The sequence below is a fragment of the Colossoma macropomum genome, unplaced genomic scaffold (genome assembly GCF_904425465.1).
Source record: "Colossoma macropomum unplaced genomic scaffold, Colossoma_macropomum, whole genome shotgun sequence".
NCBI classification, from domain to species: domain Eukaryota; kingdom Metazoa; phylum Chordata; class Actinopteri; order Characiformes; family Serrasalmidae; genus Colossoma; species Colossoma macropomum.
Window position 1 is genome coordinate 14880043 of NW_023494810.1, and position 22712 is coordinate 14902754.

Below are 22712 nucleotides of genomic sequence, written 5' to 3' on the forward strand. Positions count from 1 at the left end.
ACATGGTTATTTTTAGACATATAATGTACCTTTCTGTATATCTGCCACAGCTGCTTCATCAATGGCATTAGTGCAAAGTTGGTGGGGATCACTTTGGGTCTAAACTCTGTTGGGTTGGTGATGTCAGCCCTACATACACTATTTTAAGTGTTTAAATGTGTAAACATGTAAAAAAAACTAGATCCACACATTAAAACGTTTCAGAAAGAACTCATATTTTGGCTCTCTTCATTCAGTTAAACCTCTATGTCTCTCTGGTGTTTATAATTTGTGTCATCTATATGATATAAATTTAATACTCATAGTTTCTTCTATTACTGTTAAGCTTTAATACCTGTCTGTAAATCACTTTGAGCTGCCACCAGCATAAAAAGAGCTCTGTAAATAAAACTATTATTATCCATCCATCCATCCATCCATCATCTAAACCGCTTATCCTTCCGGGTCGCGGTGGGGTGCTGGAGCCTATCCCAGCTGTCATCGGGCGGAAGGCAGGATACACCAGGTCGCCAGTCCATCGCAGGGCAGACATACACAATCACACACTCACTCACACCTAGGGGCAATTTAGCATGTCCAATTGGCCTGACTGCATGTTTTTGGACTGTGGGAGGAAACCGGAGTACCCGGAGGAAACCCACGCAGACACGGGGAGAACATGCAAACTCCACACAGAAACGACCCTGGTCACCCGGCCGGGAATCGAACCCAGGCCCTTCTTGCTGTGAGGCGACAGCGCTACCCACTGCGCCACCGTGCCGCCACTACTACTACTACTACTACTACTACTACTACTACTACTACTACTACTACTACTACTACTACTACTACTACTACTACTACTACTACTACTACTACTACTACTACTACTACTATTATTATTATTATTATTATTATTATTATTATTATTATTATTATTATTATTATTGGGAAGGAGAAGGGTTTACTATTTTCCACATTTTAGAAAAAGAGTGAAGTTATCAAAACTATGAAAAAATATCTAGTATTATGCAGATACCAAAAAGGGGTTAAACAAATTCAAATTATGTATTATGTTAGATTTTAGACGACAGCAGTTTGATGAGGAGCTGCCTGTGAAGCTCATCCAACAAGCTTGAGGAAGATACATGTATACTCATACCACACCGGCACTGGCAAACCTCTTGTTTGGGGTTGGATTTTACAATAAAAGAAATATTATGTTATTTAATTTTTTATTTAGGAAATCAATAAATTGACGCACAGACATCAACTTCACAAGTAATAGTCATGTTAGTGTTATTAACCACATTCAACTGAGTGTGTCCAGACTTTTAACTGGTATTTTGTACTGGAGGGCAGATATAAGAGCTCGGTAGATATGGAGGTCAACAACAACAATTTATTACATCTTTTATTCATATAATGCAGCACAAACTGTTTTCTGAATGCTCTGCATAATTAAGTGGTTAATATGTTCAGAGTGGTTTAGTGTGAAATGCTCCAATATAGAGAAATTTACCGAGTCAGAATTGTTCACAGTGATGGTGATAGGAATCATACATCAACCTATAAAAGCTCCCTCACAGAAAGTTATTACATGAAATGGTTATGAATACACTACCAGATGTCTGAGACACTGTTTTACGATAGTTTTGAGAACTTATAATCCATTGATGGTGGAGGGATACATAACATGCAGGGTGTTGTGAGGCAAAATAGTCCCCAAAGAAAACTTATTATTTCAGAGTTTTCCCATCATCAACATTCCATATAAAACTCAGAAGACACGTGTATAAAATGTATGTTTTCTCTTGTGGATACACCAGAAATGCAGTTTTGAGTGAGACTAAAGTTATGAGATAGTATCTTTCTCAAAAGAAATAGAAAAATAATTCCAGAAAAATTACAGAATAGAAACGTTAGAAACAGTATTGAAACGGGCAGTTTGTGCTTACTTGCGAGGTGGTGTTGGCTTTGTGATCACATTCAAGGACAAAATATTTGCAGCTATATTTTGGACTTATTCATGGTGAATTTGAGATTTATTTAGAAAATGTTTTCATTTGCTCTGACAAATGATTGAATTGTGAAATGCCTGACAAATCTGGAACCTATATCTAATAATCTGGAATATATATATATATATATATATATATATATATATATATATATATATATATATATATATATATATATATATGTTGCTGTTCATGCGTGCAAAGATTGAAAAGGAAAAGAAAAAAAGGGCTTGCAGAGACACTTTTAAGACTTTTATTTTGAAAAAGAAAGGCACTTCCAGTGGCAGTGGCGGAAAACGCGTGTAGTCGCTGTATAACTGAGTAGAACACAGTAACCTTCTGTCTGTCTGTCTGTCTGAGCCTAGAACTTAATTGAACGTAGACTGGATATACTGGGATAAATGTGCGTGTCCTGCTCTCACAGTCTGCCCTGGTAAGATACTCACTCCGTATTATTGCTGATAAACGGTTATTAGAAACATAAATTACATTTAACTGGAATCACAGCCTCTCGGAAGTTGATCAGCAGGTTAAACAGGTAAATAACAGCTTATTGAACGCGTTTAGTCCACCTTTACCACCATAGCTTGATAGGTAACTCAGAAAATTGTCTGAATTACAGTCTTTTGACGGGAAAAAGCTTAAAGTACTCCACTATATCACTGTATTCATTCCTGAAGCTGCTCTGCAGGTAGAGCTACGTAGAACAAAATCGGACCATTTCACAATAAGAGTGTATAAGAGTTTATTGGAGTTTACTCCTCCGCTATAAATCTCCATTTTCTCCATATAACATATAAATAAATGAGCTGAATCCGTTCGTACACATTATGTACAGTTTCTCTTCCTCCTACAGTGATTGAGGAAGACTAAAAACCTCTGAACACGATTTATTTAGTAGTCTTTCTGTGAGTTTTTAAGATTAAGATTTGCTTTTGACTATAATATTTCTGTTATTTGTTTTTCTTTACATGTTCAGAATCAGGCTATTTTTATAGAGATGCATGCTTTCTCAGTGTTTACTACACTTTCAAAAAAGATGGTTCTTCAAGGGTTCTTTAGTAAAAGGAATGGTTCTATAGAGCACCAAAAAAGTGCTGTTGTATTCAAGCTTGACATCGTAACAATAGCAGAACCTATTTGGTGCTATATAGAACCATACACAACAAATTCTCCACATACACAACACATTCTTTCTGAAGAGCCATTTGACAATGCAGGGAACCACTTAAGCATGAAATGGTTCTATATAGAACTCATGGTTCTAAACAAAACCATTGCCTATACTAAAGAACACTTGAAGAACCTTCTTTTTTCTTTTTAAGTGTGTTTTCAAAAAGATGTTCCTTTTAGAAAATTCCCTGCTTGTTCGAATTTTCCATTCCACTTAAATTGCAAATGCAACAGCTGCACCATTTAAGGTGGAACAGATAATTCAAACAAGAATTTGTACAGGAACTGACGTTTCATCACTTTTTGGACTAAAATAAAAGGCTAAAGCTCCAAAGTGAGAGAACAGGAGCTGAACCAACACAACAGATTGAAATTAAACAAAAAAAAAATGAGAATTAGGAGCTGAATATTATTGATTAATGATTGATAACTGTGTTATGCAGTTTGATTCCTGGAGCCTGTTCTGGAAAAGGAAGTTGTTTGTGTTTACAGCTAATTGAAAGCTTATTTCCAGGTTCAATCAGTCTTACATTTAGTATCTATTATCGTTTTTACTGAATAGAGAGGGTAGATGATATACAAACATACATTATATTGTATTTCTATCGGGGAAAATTTCAGCTGTAGAGTAAAGCTCTGATTAATCCTCACATGTACTGCTTCATAACTGAATTTGGATCATGACTATATTGCTTATCATTATTATTCTTCAGATGATAATGTCTTCATTTACATTTTCATCCAAGCCTACAGCGCCACGTTAAATTAAAATCAATATATTAATAGTTTTTGATACTATTTTTAAAATATGGCACAATTTTTCTGCTCCAACTGCTCAAACCTTAGAAAAAAAGTCAGTTTTTTTGAACACATGAAGCTGTGGGCGTGTCTGTGTCGTTAATGTTATCAGTGACTGAATATGCTGTTTTTCGCTGATAGAGAGGAGTTTTAACTGTTCGCCTGCCATGAAATGAAATGAGCTGAATTCTTGTGGCTTTTCTCATTTTAATATTCTTTTGTACCCAAAACATTCTCCCAAACAAAAAATTAGTTGTAGTTGAATGTTTTTTCTAGTTATAGTGACCCTGACTGTTAAGACATGTATTGAACATTAAATCTGTAGCAGAAATTAAGCAAAATACTTTATTCATTATTAAAAGTTGACTAAATTTATAAGTATTACTAGTGGGTTGTCATTTTTTGGGGGGCGTCATATTGTTGCTCAGTCTCATCCATCGAGCAAAGAACAGCGAGCTAAATATCTATTTTAACTGAAATATATCACTCAGCCTTTATTGACTGTCTTGTGTTCTTCAGGATTGGGTCCAGTGCAACCTTATGACATCACAGTGCAACAGTGGTGACCCACTAGTAGAGGGATTTTGTCATGTTTTTATGATAAACAAATCTCCTTTTGAATTATATATAATATTTTAATAGTATTGGACATGTGCATCATTTTAAGCCAGACAAGCCTTTTAATGATTATGCCCTCTCTCCTTCCGTATCATGGAAAACCTTATTTTCTGTTCTTTTTTTTGTTATGAGAATTTGTTGTAATGTGTAAACGTTGTTAAAATTTCCAAAATGTACCGTACATACAGTCCATATATGAACAATAAACTGGACAAACAGACCATTTTGAATTGCTTTTGTGATGCCATATACATACATCAGCTTACGCAGCCTACAGCTGTTTAGCCCCACCCATTCAGACTGATGTTATAAGAGGTGTTCCAGCCTGGACTGCTTTTTTTGAAGGAGGCACAGCCAATCAGAACAGAGCTCATTTCCATATATCAGTCTTAAAGATAATAACAAAACAGCATAATTGCTAGGAAATCTTGATGGCTGATTAACTTTGTTTGCTGTTCTTCTCTTTCACAGCCTCCTCTTTTAGAGACGCTCCCTCCGTCTGAGCCCATGAAGACAAATCAAGAGTCGGACCTCCTGGAAGGTACGGATTAGATCAGATTAGTGATGTGGGGAAATGCACACAGTGGACTCTCCCACACTGTTTTTACAGGAAGAGCGCCAGCGTAAAAATCGCTCAGAACACTGAGAACCAGCTTTTCTTAAAACTCCTAATAATAGCCTGCAGTGGGATAACCAGAATCTCCATCTTAACAGTTTCTAGCGATGGGAAACTGCTGGCCTTTCTGTACTATATTTCTTTGAAATTTGAGCCATGAAATGATTCTGTTACCGTGTTTAAATATTTTTGCAGTGTGTTGCAATATGGCATATTGTGTTTAATTACTTCTGATGTCAGTTTATTCCTGCGTTATTAACAGTACTGAGTTTTAGTTATAACACCACTTATGTTCATTTTTCCACTTACAGTTTATTACTGTTTTACTGTTCTACATTAGTGCAGTATTATAGACTTTAGAACGGCGCGGTGGAGTTTAGCCTGATCTATTCAGACTGCTTTATTAGCAGCACACAAACACTAAAATGGGTGCACTTGCCTTGAGCTAAAGCGCTAGCAACAAGCTACTATGTTAGCCCAGATCTAATGCACTAGCCTCGGGCTAATATTTTAGCCTTAATCTAACGCACTAGCCACAAGCTAATATGTTTTTTCCTGATATAACTCTCTAGTTCTAAGCCTATATAGCCCTGATCTAATCCACTAGCCACAAGCTTTTAGCCATGAACTAACATGCTAGCCACAAGCTAATAGGTTTGCCCAGAACTAAGTCGCTAACCACAAGCTATGTTAGCCATGAACTAGCCACAAGCTAATATTTTTGCCCTGATCTAACTCGCTAGACACAGACAAATTTAGCCCTGAGCTTACTTACTAGCCAATCTGTTAGCTCTGATCTAACTCACTAGCTACAAGCTAAATTAGCTGATCTAACTTTCTAACCTGAACAACTCCACCAGTTTCCCTCCTTTTGCACAGTCCAGCAGACCCCTCCTTTGCAGTCTCTCTCTCTGTCTTTAGAGTGGGTGAATGCGACCCTGAATGAAATCATGGATGATGAGATTCAGAAGTTTCTGGGCTGGTTTAAAAATATTCGGGGCTGTGGCCTGGGCCAGGAGATGCCCCTGAGCTCACCTGTTGGTTGTTGACAGTCTCCATGCCACTATTTGCATGAGCCAAGACTGAAACTCAATATCAACAGTGATAATATTAAACACTGTTGATTTTATTGGAACATAAAGATGAGAAAAGACTGACTTAAGGTAGCTGTCATTCCCTTCTAATGATCGAGATTACAGGAGCGCACCCACCACAACACTAACAAAACTTTCATGATTTTATTCCGCTTGAAAAGTCGTTTGGTGTAAGGCCAAGAGAAATCTGAGAGTCTTCGTGCTATCTGAATTTAATAGATAAATAACACGACTGACTCACAGCTGTATCACTGCTGTACTTTCCTCCTTAAGCAGAAATGTGTGTGTGCAGTTTAAAAATAGACATCAGGTGACTGTGACCCTGATTTTATTATTACTTTTTTATTTCTGGTGAGTCAGGTGTGACTGTGGTGGCTTGTGCATGAAAACTTTGCTCATGTGTTGAAACAGGAGGCTGTTGAAACACAACAAGGATGAAAAGTCCAGTTGAAGATATATAAATAATAATTTACCAAATCAAATCCAGATAATTGAGGTCTTCGGGAGCATCTTAATGTTTGGTGTGGGAGATAGCAGAGGGAAAACACATGACTGCACAACAGAGCATGTCTGAATGAGCCCTCCAGTCAAAGTGAGTTGTGCAAATAGAAAATATCTCATGCTTTCTCATGATTTAGACTGACCTTTCATTTCGATCATGTTATACAGGCGAAAGGACCCCCCAGAAATGTACTGCATTCTTATCCTCCTTACTTTAAACCCTTAAAAGGCCTGGAGCTGCCAGCCAGCCTGATGAATGAGTAGTTCATGTGGCCTTCCATGTTGTTAAGCCTTAAGCCACAGTCACACATTTCTCTACAGGGGAGCAGTTCACATTGAACTCCTGTGAGTGCAGAAATTTTGAAAAATTGGTGGAATTCCCCTTTAAGTCCACCCTTTAAACCAGTAATATATACATTTCTTAATTAACCATAATTAGCCATAGTAGATTTATTCATTTTAGACATTTACAATCAAAGTATTCCAGTTTTCGATCTCTAACAAACAATTTTACACATTTACACATCCATCTTCACGATGGACGTCCCAAGGACAGAAGTGCAGTAATCTTATATCATCCAGTCAGCACTCAGTAGCAGTAATGCTAACTAATCAGCACTCTTTAGCGGTCATGCTAACTAATCAGCACTCAGTAGCAGTAATGCTAACTAATCAGCACTCAGTAGCAGTAATGCCCACCAATCAGCACTCAGTAGCAGTAATGCTAACCAATCAGCACTCAGTAGCAGTAATGCCCACCAATCAGCGTTAGGTAGCAGTAATGCTAACCAAACAGCGATCTGTAGCAGTAGTGCTAACTAATCAGCGCTCTTTAGCGGTTATGCTAACTAATAAGCAGTTAGTAGCAGTAATGCTAACTAATTGGTGCTCAGTAGCAGTAATGCTAATTAATGGGTGCTCAGTAGCAGTAATGCTAATTAATGGGCGCTCAGAAGCAGTAATGCTAATAAATGGGCACTCAGTAGCAGTAATGCTAACTAATTGGTGCTTGGTAGCAGTAATGCAAACCGATCAGTGCTCCAGTTTATGTAACACATTTTTTTCCTTTCCAAAATTAAAGGTAGTTTCTTCATAAATGTCTAGAAACAAGTTTATTTTTTCATTTTTTAGCTCCATTTCCCCCTTATTGATCAAGACCTCTCTCTGGTGGATATAATGGGAGCTCTGTTCAGTGCTGCTACATGTTCCACTGTGAGCATTTTTTAGTGAAATGAATGTAAAAGTTGCTGGTGAAAGCTACATGAAAACTGCTTTGTATTTAATTTTTGTCAGTTCAGCCCAAACAAACTTCATGTGGTGGAAAAAAAAATAATTAACTGGTTTTATTCAACTCAAATAAATGCCTTGTATGAAACAATGCGAAACAAAACAACAATATTTTACAATATTACAATATTTTACATGGGTTCAAACCTTAAAAACTGTGATCTACTGTGATATCGCAGTTCTGGGAAATGACCCTCAATAAAAGAGCCTTTTTGCTGTGTGAAGGTCTATAAACAGGGGAAATAGCTGTGTGTCACGTTCTAGACTTTATGGCAGTGTTTCTGAACACAAGGAGTGTATTCTGAACTCAATAACCTCATTCACTGAATCTTTGGAGGCTTTTTGAAACGTTGCAGGACGTCCAGGATGGAGTTGCATCACTTTAAAGTGTCACACACAATAGATACTCGGAAATCATAAAGCAGTCTGGATAGTGTTTTATTCCTTTTAGTGATCCGGATATAGTCCTGTTTACTGGCGATTATTTTAGAGCTTTAAGCAGGAACTTTATAGACTTTGTTCTGGATGTCTGTCCGGTTTGTCTGAACAGTCGTACGCGTCACATCAGCCTTTCAGAGCAGCGATCGTCTTCAAATGGAAAAATTTCAAATAGCCGGTAAGCCCAGATTTTCATCAGACAATTTGAAGCCGTGTGTTTGTCACAGTTTGTACCGTCGTGTGAGTCATTTTGTAGAAATAGATTTCACAAACCTGGACAGTCAAAACTGGAAGTGGGAAGTGTGTCAACATTACTGCTGAGTAGAAGAACCTGATTACAGTCGAGTATCACAATAAGAGAATCGCTCTGGCTGAGGTTAGATAGTGCGCCGTCGCTGATGGACAATGAGAGAAAGTGACAGGGTAGCAAAAAGTTGAAAAGAAAAAAGGAGAGTCAAACACAGCTCTTTATACAAAGCTAAAGTTGGCTTCTTATTCTTTAGTTCCTTATTCAAGTTTTCCATTCCACCTTAAACGGTGCAGGCGCCAGAATTTAACTGCTGCACTGTTTACGGTGGAACGGAAAACTAGAAAAAGTATGAAGTTAATAAGTTAGCAGTAATGAACTTCGTCTTAGTGTGTGGAATGTAAACAGAGTGACTCAGTGGTTTGGTGTGAAATGGTTCATATGCCTTTACAGTGGTGGTGATAGGAACCTGGGGACACAATGACTACAACACAAGTATAGACATTTTATTTACTATGCTAAAGTGTCTTCTGAGTTTATATGGAATGTTGATGATGGGAAAAATAGTGGAAAATTTGAAAAAATAACTTTTCTTTGGGGACTATTGTGCCTCACAACACCCTACATATCATGTATCCCTCCACCATGAATGGATTTTAAGTTCTCAGAACTATTGTAAAACAATGTCTCAGACATCAGGCAGTGTATTCATAACCATTTAAATAACTTTCTGTTAGGGAGCTTTTAGAGGTGGACGTCTGGTTCCTATCACCACTACTGTGAACAGTTGTGAAAGTTTCTTACACATTTAATTATGCAGGAACTTTAAAACTTTGTTGGAATTACCCTTTAAGTTAGCATAAATCTTAAAATGGATAATAAAGATATAATAAGTAATATGTCCAAAGTAGAATTATACAACCAAAAACAAACAGCTTCTTGACAGGAACACTACTATTTTATGGCCATTATATTATGGGTATAATATATTGCTAAAACAGAAAAGCAACATCACAGTATATCGATATCACAATATTTCTGTACAGACGATGTATTGGCCAGCACTGCCTCTCAGTATAAGTGACTGATAGAAAGTTCTGAAACAATGATGCTTATTTCTTCTAATAATCTCCTCTGTGCCCCTTCAGAGAGTCCCCCTCAGCAGAATGGAGTCACCCAGACCAGCCCCGCCCACTACAGCTCCATTACCCCCTCAGCTCCTGAAGAGGAACCCATTTCCACCTACTTTGAGGAGAAGATCCCGGTCCCTGAAGATGTCACACAGGTAAGTTCTGTGTTTGGATGAGATTATCATGATATGATTGTATACAGAAGAGAATGAGGTTGAAACAACACAAAAATATGCCATTTAGTCATTGTAAACTTCTCTGGATAAAATAGTTTGTTAATCATGTAAGCATATAAAGATTCATTATAAGCTAAGTGTTGCATTATAAAGTGATTTATTACCTTTGACACTGAATTCTTCCAAAACGATTTAAGTTTGTTCTAGGGCTTTATATATTCTTTATATTGAAATCACGATTTAAGAGAGTGCAGTTTTCTACCTCAACCTAATAACACAGAGCTTGTGAAATGCCTGTAGAGTCAGACCAATCAGAGACAGCCAAACTTCCATCTGTCGTGACATCACAACCACAACTCACTGGCAGTTTGGCACTTTGCATTCAGGGGTCAAGCATCAAGCCAGAAAAAGTGGATATTTTGAAATTCTTGGCCAAAAAAAGGCCTGAACCTTATAGATAATAATCGCAATTTAAATTAGTCACAGTTTTAGTCAGAAAGATTGCAATTAGTTATTTTGCTTCTGTAAGGCCCTAGTTTATACTTTATTGATGTTTGTTGAAGCAGAATTGTGAGGTAGACAAACATTAAAAAAGATTCTCCTTAAATGTACAAATTTAGCAGATGCTTCTGTTGTAAAGCAGATATGCTATCGTTGTGTTTCTGATTCCTGTCTGAACAGTGGGGTTAGAGCCTTTTTTCCAGGATTTCTGCAGTTCCTTAAAAAGCTTGTTATGAAGTCTTAAAGTAGATTTTAAAAATTTAAGGTAACATGATGATGAAAATGACTTATTTTTTACTATGAAAAGTATTAAATTAAAGGATCCTGCAGTCTCAAAGCGTATATCCTTTCTTTTTCAGTCACTTGTTCTGAATGAAATACACATTAATGCACAGAGTATATGAGACAGTGTGAGAGGTGGAAATTGTATTCCTTTCCCTTTAAGAAAATATTAAAAAGCTTGGAATTTCATATATTTGTGTGGCGATGTTGTATGTTAGTGTTATGTTATCCACTACACCATCCAACTGTAATATTTCCACTGACAGAAGCCCTAATCTCACCAGATGGAAACAGCACCATATGGAGGATTAAGACAGAACTGCGTTTAGGAAATCTGAAGAATGTTTTAGCAGAAATATTCATAATGAAATAAGAAAATATTGATATGTGGGTCCCTGTGTTTTGATAGTATTTTGAATCCCAAAATACTGCAATATTATACAGCATCGACTTAGTTTTGCTTCCTCTTCCATGTACTGCTGAAGCAATAAGCTCTGACTGAGCTGTGTATTGAGAGAGGCTCAGATCATGCTGTCTATTTAAATACATGCAAAATCGCTGCTTAAAGGCACTTCCATGTGGCATTTTAATGACCTGACAGGTTATTAAGGACATAACAAGAAAGGAAAATCATCTCGTCCTCTCGTTTTTCTGCAGGTGTTCAGCTTTCGTAAGCTGTGGGCATTCACAGGGCCTGGCTTTCTCATGAGCATTGCTTATTTGGACCCGGGGAACATAGAATCTGATCTTCAGTCAGGAGCAAAAGCTGGATTTAAAGTAAGTTCTTCACAGTTATCACATTTCAGTGACTACCATCGTATAAAACATTTTATATATCTAGTGTTTTTTTTTCTACATTAGCTCTTATGGGTACTTCTGGGGGCCACCATTATTGGACTTTTGCTGCAGCGACTGGCTGCACGACTGGGTGTTGTCACTGGGATGCACTTGGCAGAGGTCTGCAACAGACAGTACCCAACTGTAAGTGAACCTTGTCAATCTGAAATTAGGATTGATGTTTTTTTTTGTTTTTTTTCCCCTTGGTGGTGCTTAGAATTGGCATTTCAGTCAGATTTGGTATTCAGATTTTGGCACTGACGTGGTGGTGGTGTGTTAGTGTGTGTTGCGCTGGTGCATGGATCAGACACAGCAGTGCTGCTGGAGTTTTTAAACACCTCAGTGTCGCTGCTTAACTGAAAACCAAAAACATGTAGCCATCAGCGTCCTGTGGGCAGCGTCCTGTGACCACTGATGAAGGACTAGAGGATTACCAGACACAAAATGTGTAGCAGCAGATGAGCATCATCTCTGACTTTACATCTACAAAGGGGGACCAACAAGGTAGGAGTGTCTAATAGAGTGGACAGTGAGCGGACCAGCGCAACACACACTAACATGCCATCACCATGTCAGCATCAACACCAATGCTGAGAATGACCCACCACCCAGATAATAACAGCTCTGTGGGGGTCTTGACTATTGAAGAACAGTGTAACAATGTATGCAGAGAAATGGATGGACTACAGTCTGTAATTGTAGGTGGTTTTAATGAACTTGTATATTTTATCTTTTTATGCCCTCGGGCCACCACAAACAATGCACTTTGCCCTAATAACTAAGTAAAAATAAGTTAACCCATCCTGTATAGAGAAGAGACTTAAATAGATTTTTTTTTCCTCCAAATTTAAAGAATAGAATGTGCCATAGCTTTTTCATCAGCCACATTTTATGTTTTATTTTTTTCCACCAATATGTTAACTTTAGCCAACAAACAGTAATTGTGCTAAAATATGTTCTCTGTATTGCAGTGTTTCCCAGCCCAATCCTCAGTGACACTCAGATGGTCCACATTTTTTACTTCAACCCAGCGTGCAGCACACACAGGGATGAAGGAAAAATGTGGAGTGTCAGGGCTGTGCTATGGACTGGACTGGGAACCACTGCTTTGGAAAATGTTTTAGTTTATTTTCACTTAGAATATCAACAAAACGTGTGATTTGATTTTGATTCTCCGTTTACCATTCTTTACATCTGCAAAATCAGATAATATATCAATGCAGTGATTCTCTCATAAATATGACATATATTTATTGTGATTCAAATAGTCTAATGTAAACATTTTATGTTAGATGCAGAAATCTGTTACTCACTTTTGCTCCAGTACATTGTGTCTTCATAATAGACTAATACAATATCATTCATACACTGAATAATTTAATATTACCTCTGATGTTCTCTTTCAGGTGCCTCGTATCATCCTGTGGCTGATGGTGGAACTGGCCATCATTGGCTCGGACATGCAGGAGGTCATCGGCTGTGCCATTGCCTTCAATCTGCTATCTGTTGGCCGGTAATATTAGATAAGCATCATTACATACGCATAATCTTACACGTTGGAGCGGAAATAATATATTTATCTTTTACAGCTCGCATATATATAGTGTTTGTGCATAAATTGATTTTTTTATTTTTTGACACACCTTCAGGATTCCACTGTGGGCTGGAGTCCTCATTACCATCATTGACACATTCGTATTCCTCTTTTTGGACAAGTACGGTAAGTTAAACAGTAGAAATATGACAGTGAAATGTAAGTCAGTTTGTTTATGCATGTCGTAACACACTGCTTTTTACAAAACGTTAGGTTTGCGGAAGCTGGAAGCCTTCTTTGGGTTCCTGATCACCATCATGGCCCTCAGCTTTGGATATGAGGTACAGTATGCACTTTCTATGTGCTTAGAGTAACAGTAAATTAGTGTGAAGGGAACATTCACTAACTTCTCAGAAATTGCCCAGAATGTTTCTGTAGGTTTTTGTGATGGCATTCTGTTCATACTGAGGTTGAACTAGACCAGAATTAAGCTGCTGTGTGGCCTGAAACACTGCAATGATTTAACATCATAAAGCTCGATTTATATTAGCTACAGAAATATCCTGATCTATTGACTAATCTCAGCACAAGTTTTTAAAATTGTGTAAAGATACACACATTTTCCAGTTTAATTTGATTTTTGATTCTGAGGTCAAGGTTCAATTTCATTTTCCATTTTTCAAATATTTCCTATGTTAAAAATGTCCTTGGTTCTACAGAGCTCTGATTCTGTTCTAAAAGTCCCTCTAAACAAAGTAAACCCCAGTCATTTCAGTGTGGCTGTGCCCATACCACAAGCTCCGCCTGCTTTTTTTCTGACCAGCTGATCACTGACAGTGGTTTCCACAAAAGCATAAGGGAGCGAGAGGTGTATTGGCGGTATGCTTTTACATGTCCATATACCAATGTGTTTTTTGTGGCTTTTTTATGTTGTAATGTCTGATTTGAACAGACATGTCTCATTTGTACGTCAGTCTTTTTAGAGGCAGGCATTAACCGCTTGTCCACTTCAATCATAGAGTACTGTATCAACCACCTGGAACACCATAGCAACCATCTAAGTATACCCTAGGAACTACTTGCAACATCACTGCCATCCCTTAGCAAACTGCTAGCACCACCAGATTCAATAGCAATCATCTAACAACACCTAGTAACCTATAGCAGCCTGTCAAACACCCAAAATACCATAGAAACCAAATGGCAACACCCCTGCAACCCCCTGGAATACCATAGCTGCTGGGTAAACAACTGAACAATGAAAATCCTTTTAAACTCAAAATAACCTCATAAACACAGAATAAATAATCCACTTCCTTCAACTGTTCAGTATTCTATAAACCTGATTAAGTTAAAAACACTCTATACGGCACCACTGTCAGCTTTTTGTCTTGAACCAGTTTAATGTTTCCTTCTCTAATTCTGATTCATTTTTCCTCTCTCAGTATGTACGAGTGGCTCCGGATCAGGGTGAGGTTCTGAAGGGCATGTTTGTTCCGTACTGTGAAGGCTGCGGTCCTGTGCAGTTAGAACAGGCTGTTGGGATAGTTGGAGCGGTCATCATGCCTCACAACATCTACCTGCACTCGGCTCTGGTTAAGGTAAGGCCCCTGAGGACCAGTGGGCTGTCAATACAGAGAGCAGATTTGAAAAATCAATAATCAAGGCAAATTTATCGATAAATCTTAATACTTTTAATTATTTACCATAAGTAAACCATGGGAGTATTACAGTCACATAGTCAGTATATCTAGGAAGTTTCCATTTCCTCCAGAGCAGGTGTGACTCACAAGACTTTTCATACTGTTGAGGAGATGAGTAAGATCTCAGTTAATGTGAGGAAGAGCGCATCACCAAACTAGAACTGAGCATTTAGAGAAGAACAACTGATAAACCAAACATTTTATTGCCATTGAAGCATCAGCACTGCTATGGTGAGTGAGTTAGCAGCCAACATGGGACCCCCGAATATCAGGGGGTGTTTCACACACTGATCGTGAAATGGTTTTTGTAGGAATAGTGGAAAATATTGTAATATAAGCTTGAGTTCATTTAGGGCATGACAATATGTATTGTTATCATGATAAATTATGTCTCAATACAATACAATCTGCTTTTCTGAATGGCATATATCGCCAGTGCTTATAGACACTGACCAACTGCAAGTTTCATTATAAATAGAGCAGAATTAGTCCCATTTAACTGGATTTAGTGCCAAATATTGAATAAAAATCATTTGTATTCACAGTTTTTAGTATTTTTTTTTAATGTAGCACTGCTTGTTCTTTTTTTCTCTGTTCCAACTGAACATATGTCTGAAAGAATATATATCGTGACACGTACATTGTGAAAATTTTCTTGAAGTATCACAATATTATATTTTTGTCATATCACCCACCTCTAAGTTCATATTGCCCACCCCAGCACCTATTTTGTGTTTTCCTTTTTTCCTTTAATTGCTGTTGAAATGAGCATTTCAGTTAGTCATAGTCAACTTATTAATCAAAGGCCCGTTGCTGTATTTATTTCCTGTACAGTCACGGCAGGTTGATCGAGCCAACAAGAAGGAGGTGAAAGAGGCCAACAAGTACTACTTCATCGAGTCCAGCATCGCCCTCTTCGTCTCCTTCCTCATCAATGTCTTTGTGGTGGCCGTCTTTGCTGAAGCTTTTTATGACAAGACAAATATGGAAGTGGTGAGATTTACAATCTTTGATAACTCTGTGATTTATTAGGTTCCTTTAGAATCTTATTATGCACATTTACATTTACAGCCTTTAGCAGACACTCTTATCCAAAGCGACTTACAGAAGTGCTTTGTTGTCCACTCAGAGAATGTATCCTACACTCTTATAAAAGATGGTCCTTCAAGGGTTCTTTAGTAAAGAACATGGTTCTATGTAGAACTGTGAACACTCAAAGAACTATTTGCATGATTAATGGGGTCTCTGCATCATGAAAGCGTTCTTCAGATTGATGGAAAATGTGCATGAATGTGCTGTAGTTCTATATAGAACCTTTTTGAAAAGGGTTCTGTATAGCACCCAGAAAGGTTCTCTATTGTTACAAGCGTGACACCGTAACAGTATGCTATATAGAGCCATTTCAAAAAGGTTCTATATAGAACCATCTACAACACATTCTCCATCAGTCTGAAGAACCATTTCATAATGCAGAGACCTCTTTAATAATGCAAATGATTCTTTGAGTGTTTACAGTTCTATATAAAACCATTTTCTTTACCAAAGAACCCTTAAAGCACCATCATTTTTGAAAGTGTAGCTACAGAGAATTTACCCCACACTGTGCAGGTACATTTTTCATTCATCAAGGTACAAACAATGTAAATGTTCCCTCAAAGGCATAACAGTGGTTTTAAGGTCCAATTGTGAACCTTAAATATTTTTTTTCAGGTGAAAAGTATGTATTTGTACCTTTTCATAACCGAATGTTTTAAAACAGAACAATAAATTAAAAACCTGGAGATGAGACGGGGTGTGTGGAGTCAATACAATTTAGAAAATATAATTTCAGTGGATTGTGGTACAATTATGTTCCCTGGCTAAAGGTACTGAGATGTACCCTTGAGGGTACCACCCCAGTGACAGAGGGGTACTGCCCCAGAGACAGTTTACTACCTTTATTTCTGAGAGAGTAGCTACCTAGAGTCCCAGCTAGAGTACACAGCATAAGTGCAATGCAGTACAGTTCAATAAATACTTAATTAGTGTTTGCTTAAGTGCTTCACAAAGAGATGGTCTTCAGTTTGTGTGCTTTTGCTGTTGTGAGTTACTAAAGAGCTAAAGTTATGTTCTTTCCTGTTTTGTAGAATCAGCAGTGTAATGAAACTGGAAGTCCTCACACGGATCTCTTCCCGCTCAACAATGAAACTCTTCAAGTTGACATCTACAAAGGGGTACGCCAAAAAACATAACAACTGGTAAAACTGAAACATATGAAAGCTTTGAAAAAAGGTTTGAGTTCAACTTGAGTAAAAAAAGTAGACAAAATAGAGTAAAAGTAGGCAAACAAAGATGATAAAACTTCTTTTACATCATGTGTAAATTTCATGATGAATGGACTAAAAGAAATGGCCCAAAATGATGTGGAAAGAAATCTGGTTCCATTGACTTACATTGAAAGTAAAGTAGTTTTTTTTTCCTTCTCCTGTAAAGTCATCATTTTGATCATTTTGGAGATACAAGGTATTATTTTGACAAGTGTATATAAAATGTATAGAAGTGTATTTAAAGTATCTGGAGCTAATCTGAGACCACTGACGGTCAATATGACGGTCAGCAGATAGCGCTTGTGTTATAGTTTGTCATGCTCAGGCAGATTCAGGACACTTTTAACTGCCGTGTGAATGTGGCCTTATACTGGCAGTCTGCATCTTTATCTCTCTTCACTGAACTTTTACCATTTATTGGTTTACGCTTATTTACAAAACAACTTTTTTGCTGTTCACCACCATATTCTGCGGCCGGCCTTTGTAGCCAGGTATAATACCAGCTCTTACTTTCACTTATTCCGTTCTGCTGCTGGTAATGATCAGAATATGGTACAAAAAACACTAAAATTGGTTAAATGTATCTCAGTTACTGCTTTTAAGGGCTTACTCAGAGGCATTTTAATGAAACTCTTTTTCCTCTATTTAACTGTAGAGCTTTGACTGATGCAGTTACATATTTGTTTTCTCATGTTTCAGGGTGTAGTGCTGGGCTGTTTCTTTGGTCCAGCAGCTCTTTATATTTGGGCAGTTGGGATTCTTGCTGCTGGACAGAGCTCTACCATGACCGGGACATATTCTGGACAATTTGTCATGGAGGTATGAGTATATATAGAGTGCTCTGATTTATGAATAATAATAATGGAGCTGGGTGGAAAGGCAAACTGTCACTGTAGTAACAACAGATAATATGAAAACTGTAATATATCAGTATTTCAGTATCTGCACTGACTCCAGCTGTATGAGTGAATGAAACAGTTCATCATTGATTATGGGACATGTGACTGAGTGCGTTTACATGCACTTAATAATCTAATAACTGTAAATCAGATTGTGTCAGTAACTGGTTGAGTGTGTTTACATGCTCTTGGGTAATCAGATAATGGGGAAACTCCGGGTCTGCATGAGTCAGGCAGTTTTCAGATGTCTGCTTTACAACCAGCCAATAAACTCTCAGAATAAGACGTGACGTAAACGTAACATAAAACTCAAACTTTTTTTTTTTTAATGAACGTACATCATCTAGGAGATGGAGAGTATTTAGATCCTTCGTGTCATCGAGCATGTAGTCGGTTTCAGCGTCACTCCAAAAGTGTTGTGCTGTGTCTCGTGGGTGCTGTTTTAAACGCTGCTTGCTGTTTCTGGGACAGCGCTCTGTTTTTTACACATGCGCAGACTGAGAGAAATAAAAGAAATCAAAGCAAGGGTTTACATGCACTGAAAAACCTCATTACTGAGCTCAAATCCAGCCTCTTAATCACATTTCTTAATCAGATTTAAGGACCTTAAGCTGATCTAAGAAATCAGTGTGCTGTTTACACGACCACATAATAATCAGAGAACTGCAGAAGTCTGATAATGATAAATGCACTCAGTTTCAGTAAATCTTATATTTGATAAGGTGGTGTAATTTGATGCTGTTTCTCCTACATGCAGTTAAGTTGAAAGTCTCAACTCTTAACTCTCTCACTCTCTCACTCTCTCTCTCTCTCCCTCCCTCCCTCCCTCTCTCTTTTCAGGGCTTCCTTAACCTGCGTTGGTCTCGCTTTGCGCGGGTGTTATTGACTCGCTCCATTGCCATCTTTCCCACTCTGCTGGTAGCGATCTTCCAGGATGTGCAGCATCTGACTGGCATGAACGATTTCCTCAATGTGCTGCAAAGCATGCAGGTGGATCAGCATTTAACACTTTAGGATTAGCACAAAAAATCAGCTGTTTAGTCTGCTCTTCTCCTTTTAATAACGTTATTTCTCAGTGTAATCTTTTCTATGAACTAAGTTCTTTGAACTTAAGTATGAATTAAGTAAACAAGTAAAAAATGTTAAACACAAATTATTGCTCTTTAAACTTTATTAGTAGTTCAGTTAAGTCAATTTTAATTGTAGATTTTAATTAAGACATCATGTGTATTGGGATTTTTTTTTGCTGCACTGCATTTTGTTATTAGAACATTGAGATTTTGTAGCTAAAATGAAATATGCTATTTTAATATATATATTGACACATTTGTTGTTAATTCAGGAGTTGGGTTATGTAAAACCTCACAGACAGTGTTTATAGGTTGTTTATGAATCGTTTTATTTAGAGCTTCATTTAGAGAGCTAAACTGTGTGTAAACTGTCTATACTGGAGCTTTGTAAGGAAACAGTTCTCATAGCTGACGTCTATCTGTGTTTCTGCTGATCATCTCCATGTGACCTGACAGTCTGGTCTACAGTAGAAAATTTACATGATGATGACAGATGCAGCTGTAATAGTCATTATTGTTTGTATATAAATGTTAAATGTAAATAGTGAGCCTAAAGTAAGGTTTGTGTGATTGTGCAGCTTATGTTTCATTTTCTTTCTGCTGAATGTTATTTTTTTTTAATCTATTATGTTTTTTCTTTCTCATGAACAGCTTCCGTTTGCTCTAATCCCGATTCTGACGTTCACCAGCCTCACGTCGATAATGAACGACTTCGCTAATGGACTGTGAGTATGACTCAAAACTAAACTGCAGTTAATTTAGCCTTTACAGCTGGATGTGAATCTTAAATAATGTGGCTTTAAAGAGTAAATAATCTTATTTATGTTGAGACTTTGGCTAATAACGTTCTGGAAATGTCGTTCATGCGTCCACTTAGTGTTTAACTTTGGGTTAAAAAGAGCTAGCCAAAAAACATCGGCCATCTGGAAATTCTGCTGTAAAGAAATCAGCTGTGAAATTCATGATTGGTGCTCTGTGCTGAAATGTGCTCAGCAGTGTTGGAAATTAGCTGCCTTTGTGTCTGCCGGATAACAAAATCTACCAGCCACTCAGTATTTTTTTTTTACCGGACACTTTCTTGTTTTAACCAGCAGTGTGTAACTGCATGTGAAAATAATATAAGATTCACGTATGTGGTCCCTGTGTTTATTCCCTTTTTCTTATCAAATCTAGAAAATAATGAAAAAATAATCAAAAGGCAAGGCAAATTTATTTATATGGCACTTTTTATACACTGCTGTACAGAGCTTTACAAATTAGAAAATACAAAGTCATTTAAAAAGTAAAATAAAGGAAAGTAGTTGGCTTTTCTTCACTTATTCACTAAAAAATGTTATTCGACCTTCACCTCCTTGGCCTTTGTCTCCTTCTGTTAGGCTCTCTATGCAGACCTCTATGCAGACCTCCACATTGTTTTGTTTATTTGCTACAGCATTAACCCAGGCTGCTTGACCTAAGGTGATTCTTTTTAACAGTTGGTCGCTAGGTAGTGTTCTGTCTCAAATGGCGTCTTATCATTGAAGTGTCTTAATGAAACAAGCAGACTCGCAATTCATTCTGCATTGCGGAATGTCACAAATCACTCTGTTACAAATGCTTTATTTGTTTGTATATGTTATTTTTATTTACCCATGTTTCTGTGTTTTGTTTTTTTAGGGTGTGGAAGATTGGTGGGGGAGTAACTATCCTACTAGTCTGCGCAATAAACATGTACTTTGTGGTGGTCTATGTGACGGCCCTCAACAGTGTACTGCTGTATGTCCTCTCAGCTCTGCTGTCCATTGCTTACCTGTGCTTCGTTGGATACCTGGTGAGCGAGATGAACTCTTATTAGCAAGTCATTATCACAAAAGACTTACAAAGGAGTTATTAAAATCACTTTTAAATATTAGCTTTTTGTTGTATCATATAGAGTTTCAAGAGATATAAATATTGTATGTGTGATGATCGACACTCAAATATTTATGGATAAGGTTTGAGGCCATTTTGTGAGAATGATTATTTTAATAAAATTATTATTATTAATGAATTTACTATTCCAAATCTTGCCGAAATAGATAATTTATTTTGTTTAGGTCATAAATATTAAAATTTGGTAAAAAAATTGAGAAAAATCACACTTCCACGATAATACTAATTTCTGCTAGCATCCCTGTGTGATTTCTAAGCCTGATGAAGTTATTTGTTATTCAAATGGCTTCACTGTTTTTGTTTATAATCTTTAATTATTGCATATTATAATATATAATATTATTGCAGCTGTGGTCAATACCAATATCCATCTCTTTCTCTCTCCTTTGTAGGTGTGGCATTGTCTGATCGCCCTGGGTGTCTCCTGTCTGGATGTAGGTGGCAGGGTAAGGAACCCACCCACAGTTCTCATTGAGGAAGAGCCTGAGTTTGATTCTTAAAACCGAGCAAATGGTTCCACCAGAGCACGGATTTTAAAGACAGACGTGTGTAATGACTCGGCTTTTAGAAACAACATTCCTGAAACAGCACATGGGAAACACATATGTGCTTTGTATAGAGTTAGCTATTTTATGGATTCTCTCCTCGGCTGCTGATCATCTTCATTTGACGGAAATCAGTGAAACACCATGTGGATCAATATGTTGCTAATGGTTAAAAGAAGGGTGCTATTTTGTAGTTAATCAGCAGAACAGTTACAGTTAATGTGGCCTGTCATGAAATTATAGAATACCAAGTCAACAGAGGATACCTTTTAAAGAGGAATTCCACTGATTTTTCAACATTTCTGCATAATTCAGTGTTTGAGATGTAAACAGGGTGATTCAGAGTGGTTTGGTGTGAAATGGTTCATATGTCTTTACAGTGGTGGTGATAGGAACCAGGGGTCGCCATGACTTCAACAAAAAATACAGACATTTTATTTACTATCCAAAACCACCAGTGAACCTACACGTGTCTTCTGAGTTTTATATGGAATGTTGATGATGGAAAAATAGTGGAAAATCTGAAATAATACGTTTTCTTTGGGGACTATAATATTCTGAAAGCTATTGTAAAACAATGTCTCAGACATCAGGCAGTGTATTCATAACCATTTCATGTAATAACTTTCTGTGTGGGAGTTTTTAGAGGTGGATGTCTGGTTCCTATCACCACCAGTGTGAACAATTCTGACTCGGTAAGTTTCTCTAGAATGGAGCAATTCATACCAAATCACTCTGACCGACTCTGTTTACATCTTAATTGCTTAATTATGAAGAAATTTTGCAAAATGGGTGGAATTTCCCTTTATACTTTAAATGAGCTTTGGTGCAGAACTTTATGAACTAACAATAGTTCTGTTTTTCTTTTTGCTTCACTGTTACTCAAATATTGTTAGATATTCAAAGCAGGCTGTTGTAACAAATAATACAGTATATTAGGTGATGGAAAATATGCATTTACAATCACACAGGTGCACATTAGAGACACTCATTAGCATATTTAAATCGAACAGGAGCTTCTGCACATGAGGTTGTTTGTTAAAGCT

The 22712-nt window shown here is 37.3% G+C and overlaps 1 protein-coding gene across 2 annotated transcripts in view; it reads left to right on the forward strand.

The window, feature by feature from the left end:
* The first annotated feature begins 2297 nt into the window (after positions 1–2297).
* Positions 2298–22712, forward strand: part of slc11a2 (solute carrier family 11 member 2) — a 28343-nt gene continuing 7928 nt past the window's right edge. The window contains exons 1-16 of one of the 2 annotated variants that reach the window (XM_036559364.1): positions 2298–2433; positions 5061–5130; positions 9921–10057; positions 11519–11638; positions 11723–11842; positions 13105–13211; positions 13348–13418; positions 13506–13573; positions 14678–14833; positions 15770–15928; positions 17062–17148; positions 17941–18060; positions 18981–19130; positions 19862–19935; positions 20867–21020; positions 21514–21567. In XM_036559364.1, the coding sequence (XP_036415257.1) occupies positions 5097–5130; positions 9921–10057; positions 11519–11638; positions 11723–11842; positions 13105–13211; positions 13348–13418; positions 13506–13573; positions 14678–14833; positions 15770–15928; positions 17062–17148; positions 17941–18060; positions 18981–19130; positions 19862–19935; positions 20867–21020; positions 21514–21567 (1611 nt within the window). In that variant the 5' untranslated portion in view covers positions 2298–2433; positions 5061–5096. Of the gene's footprint in view, positions 2434–5060; positions 5131–8418; positions 8704–9920; positions 10058–11518; positions 11639–11722; positions 11843–13104; positions 13212–13347; positions 13419–13505; positions 13574–14677; positions 14834–15769; positions 15929–17061; positions 17149–17940; positions 18061–18980; positions 19131–19861; positions 19936–20866; positions 21021–21513; positions 21568–22712 lie in introns of those variants that run through there. The other variant, XM_036559365.1, reaches the window with a different exon arrangement.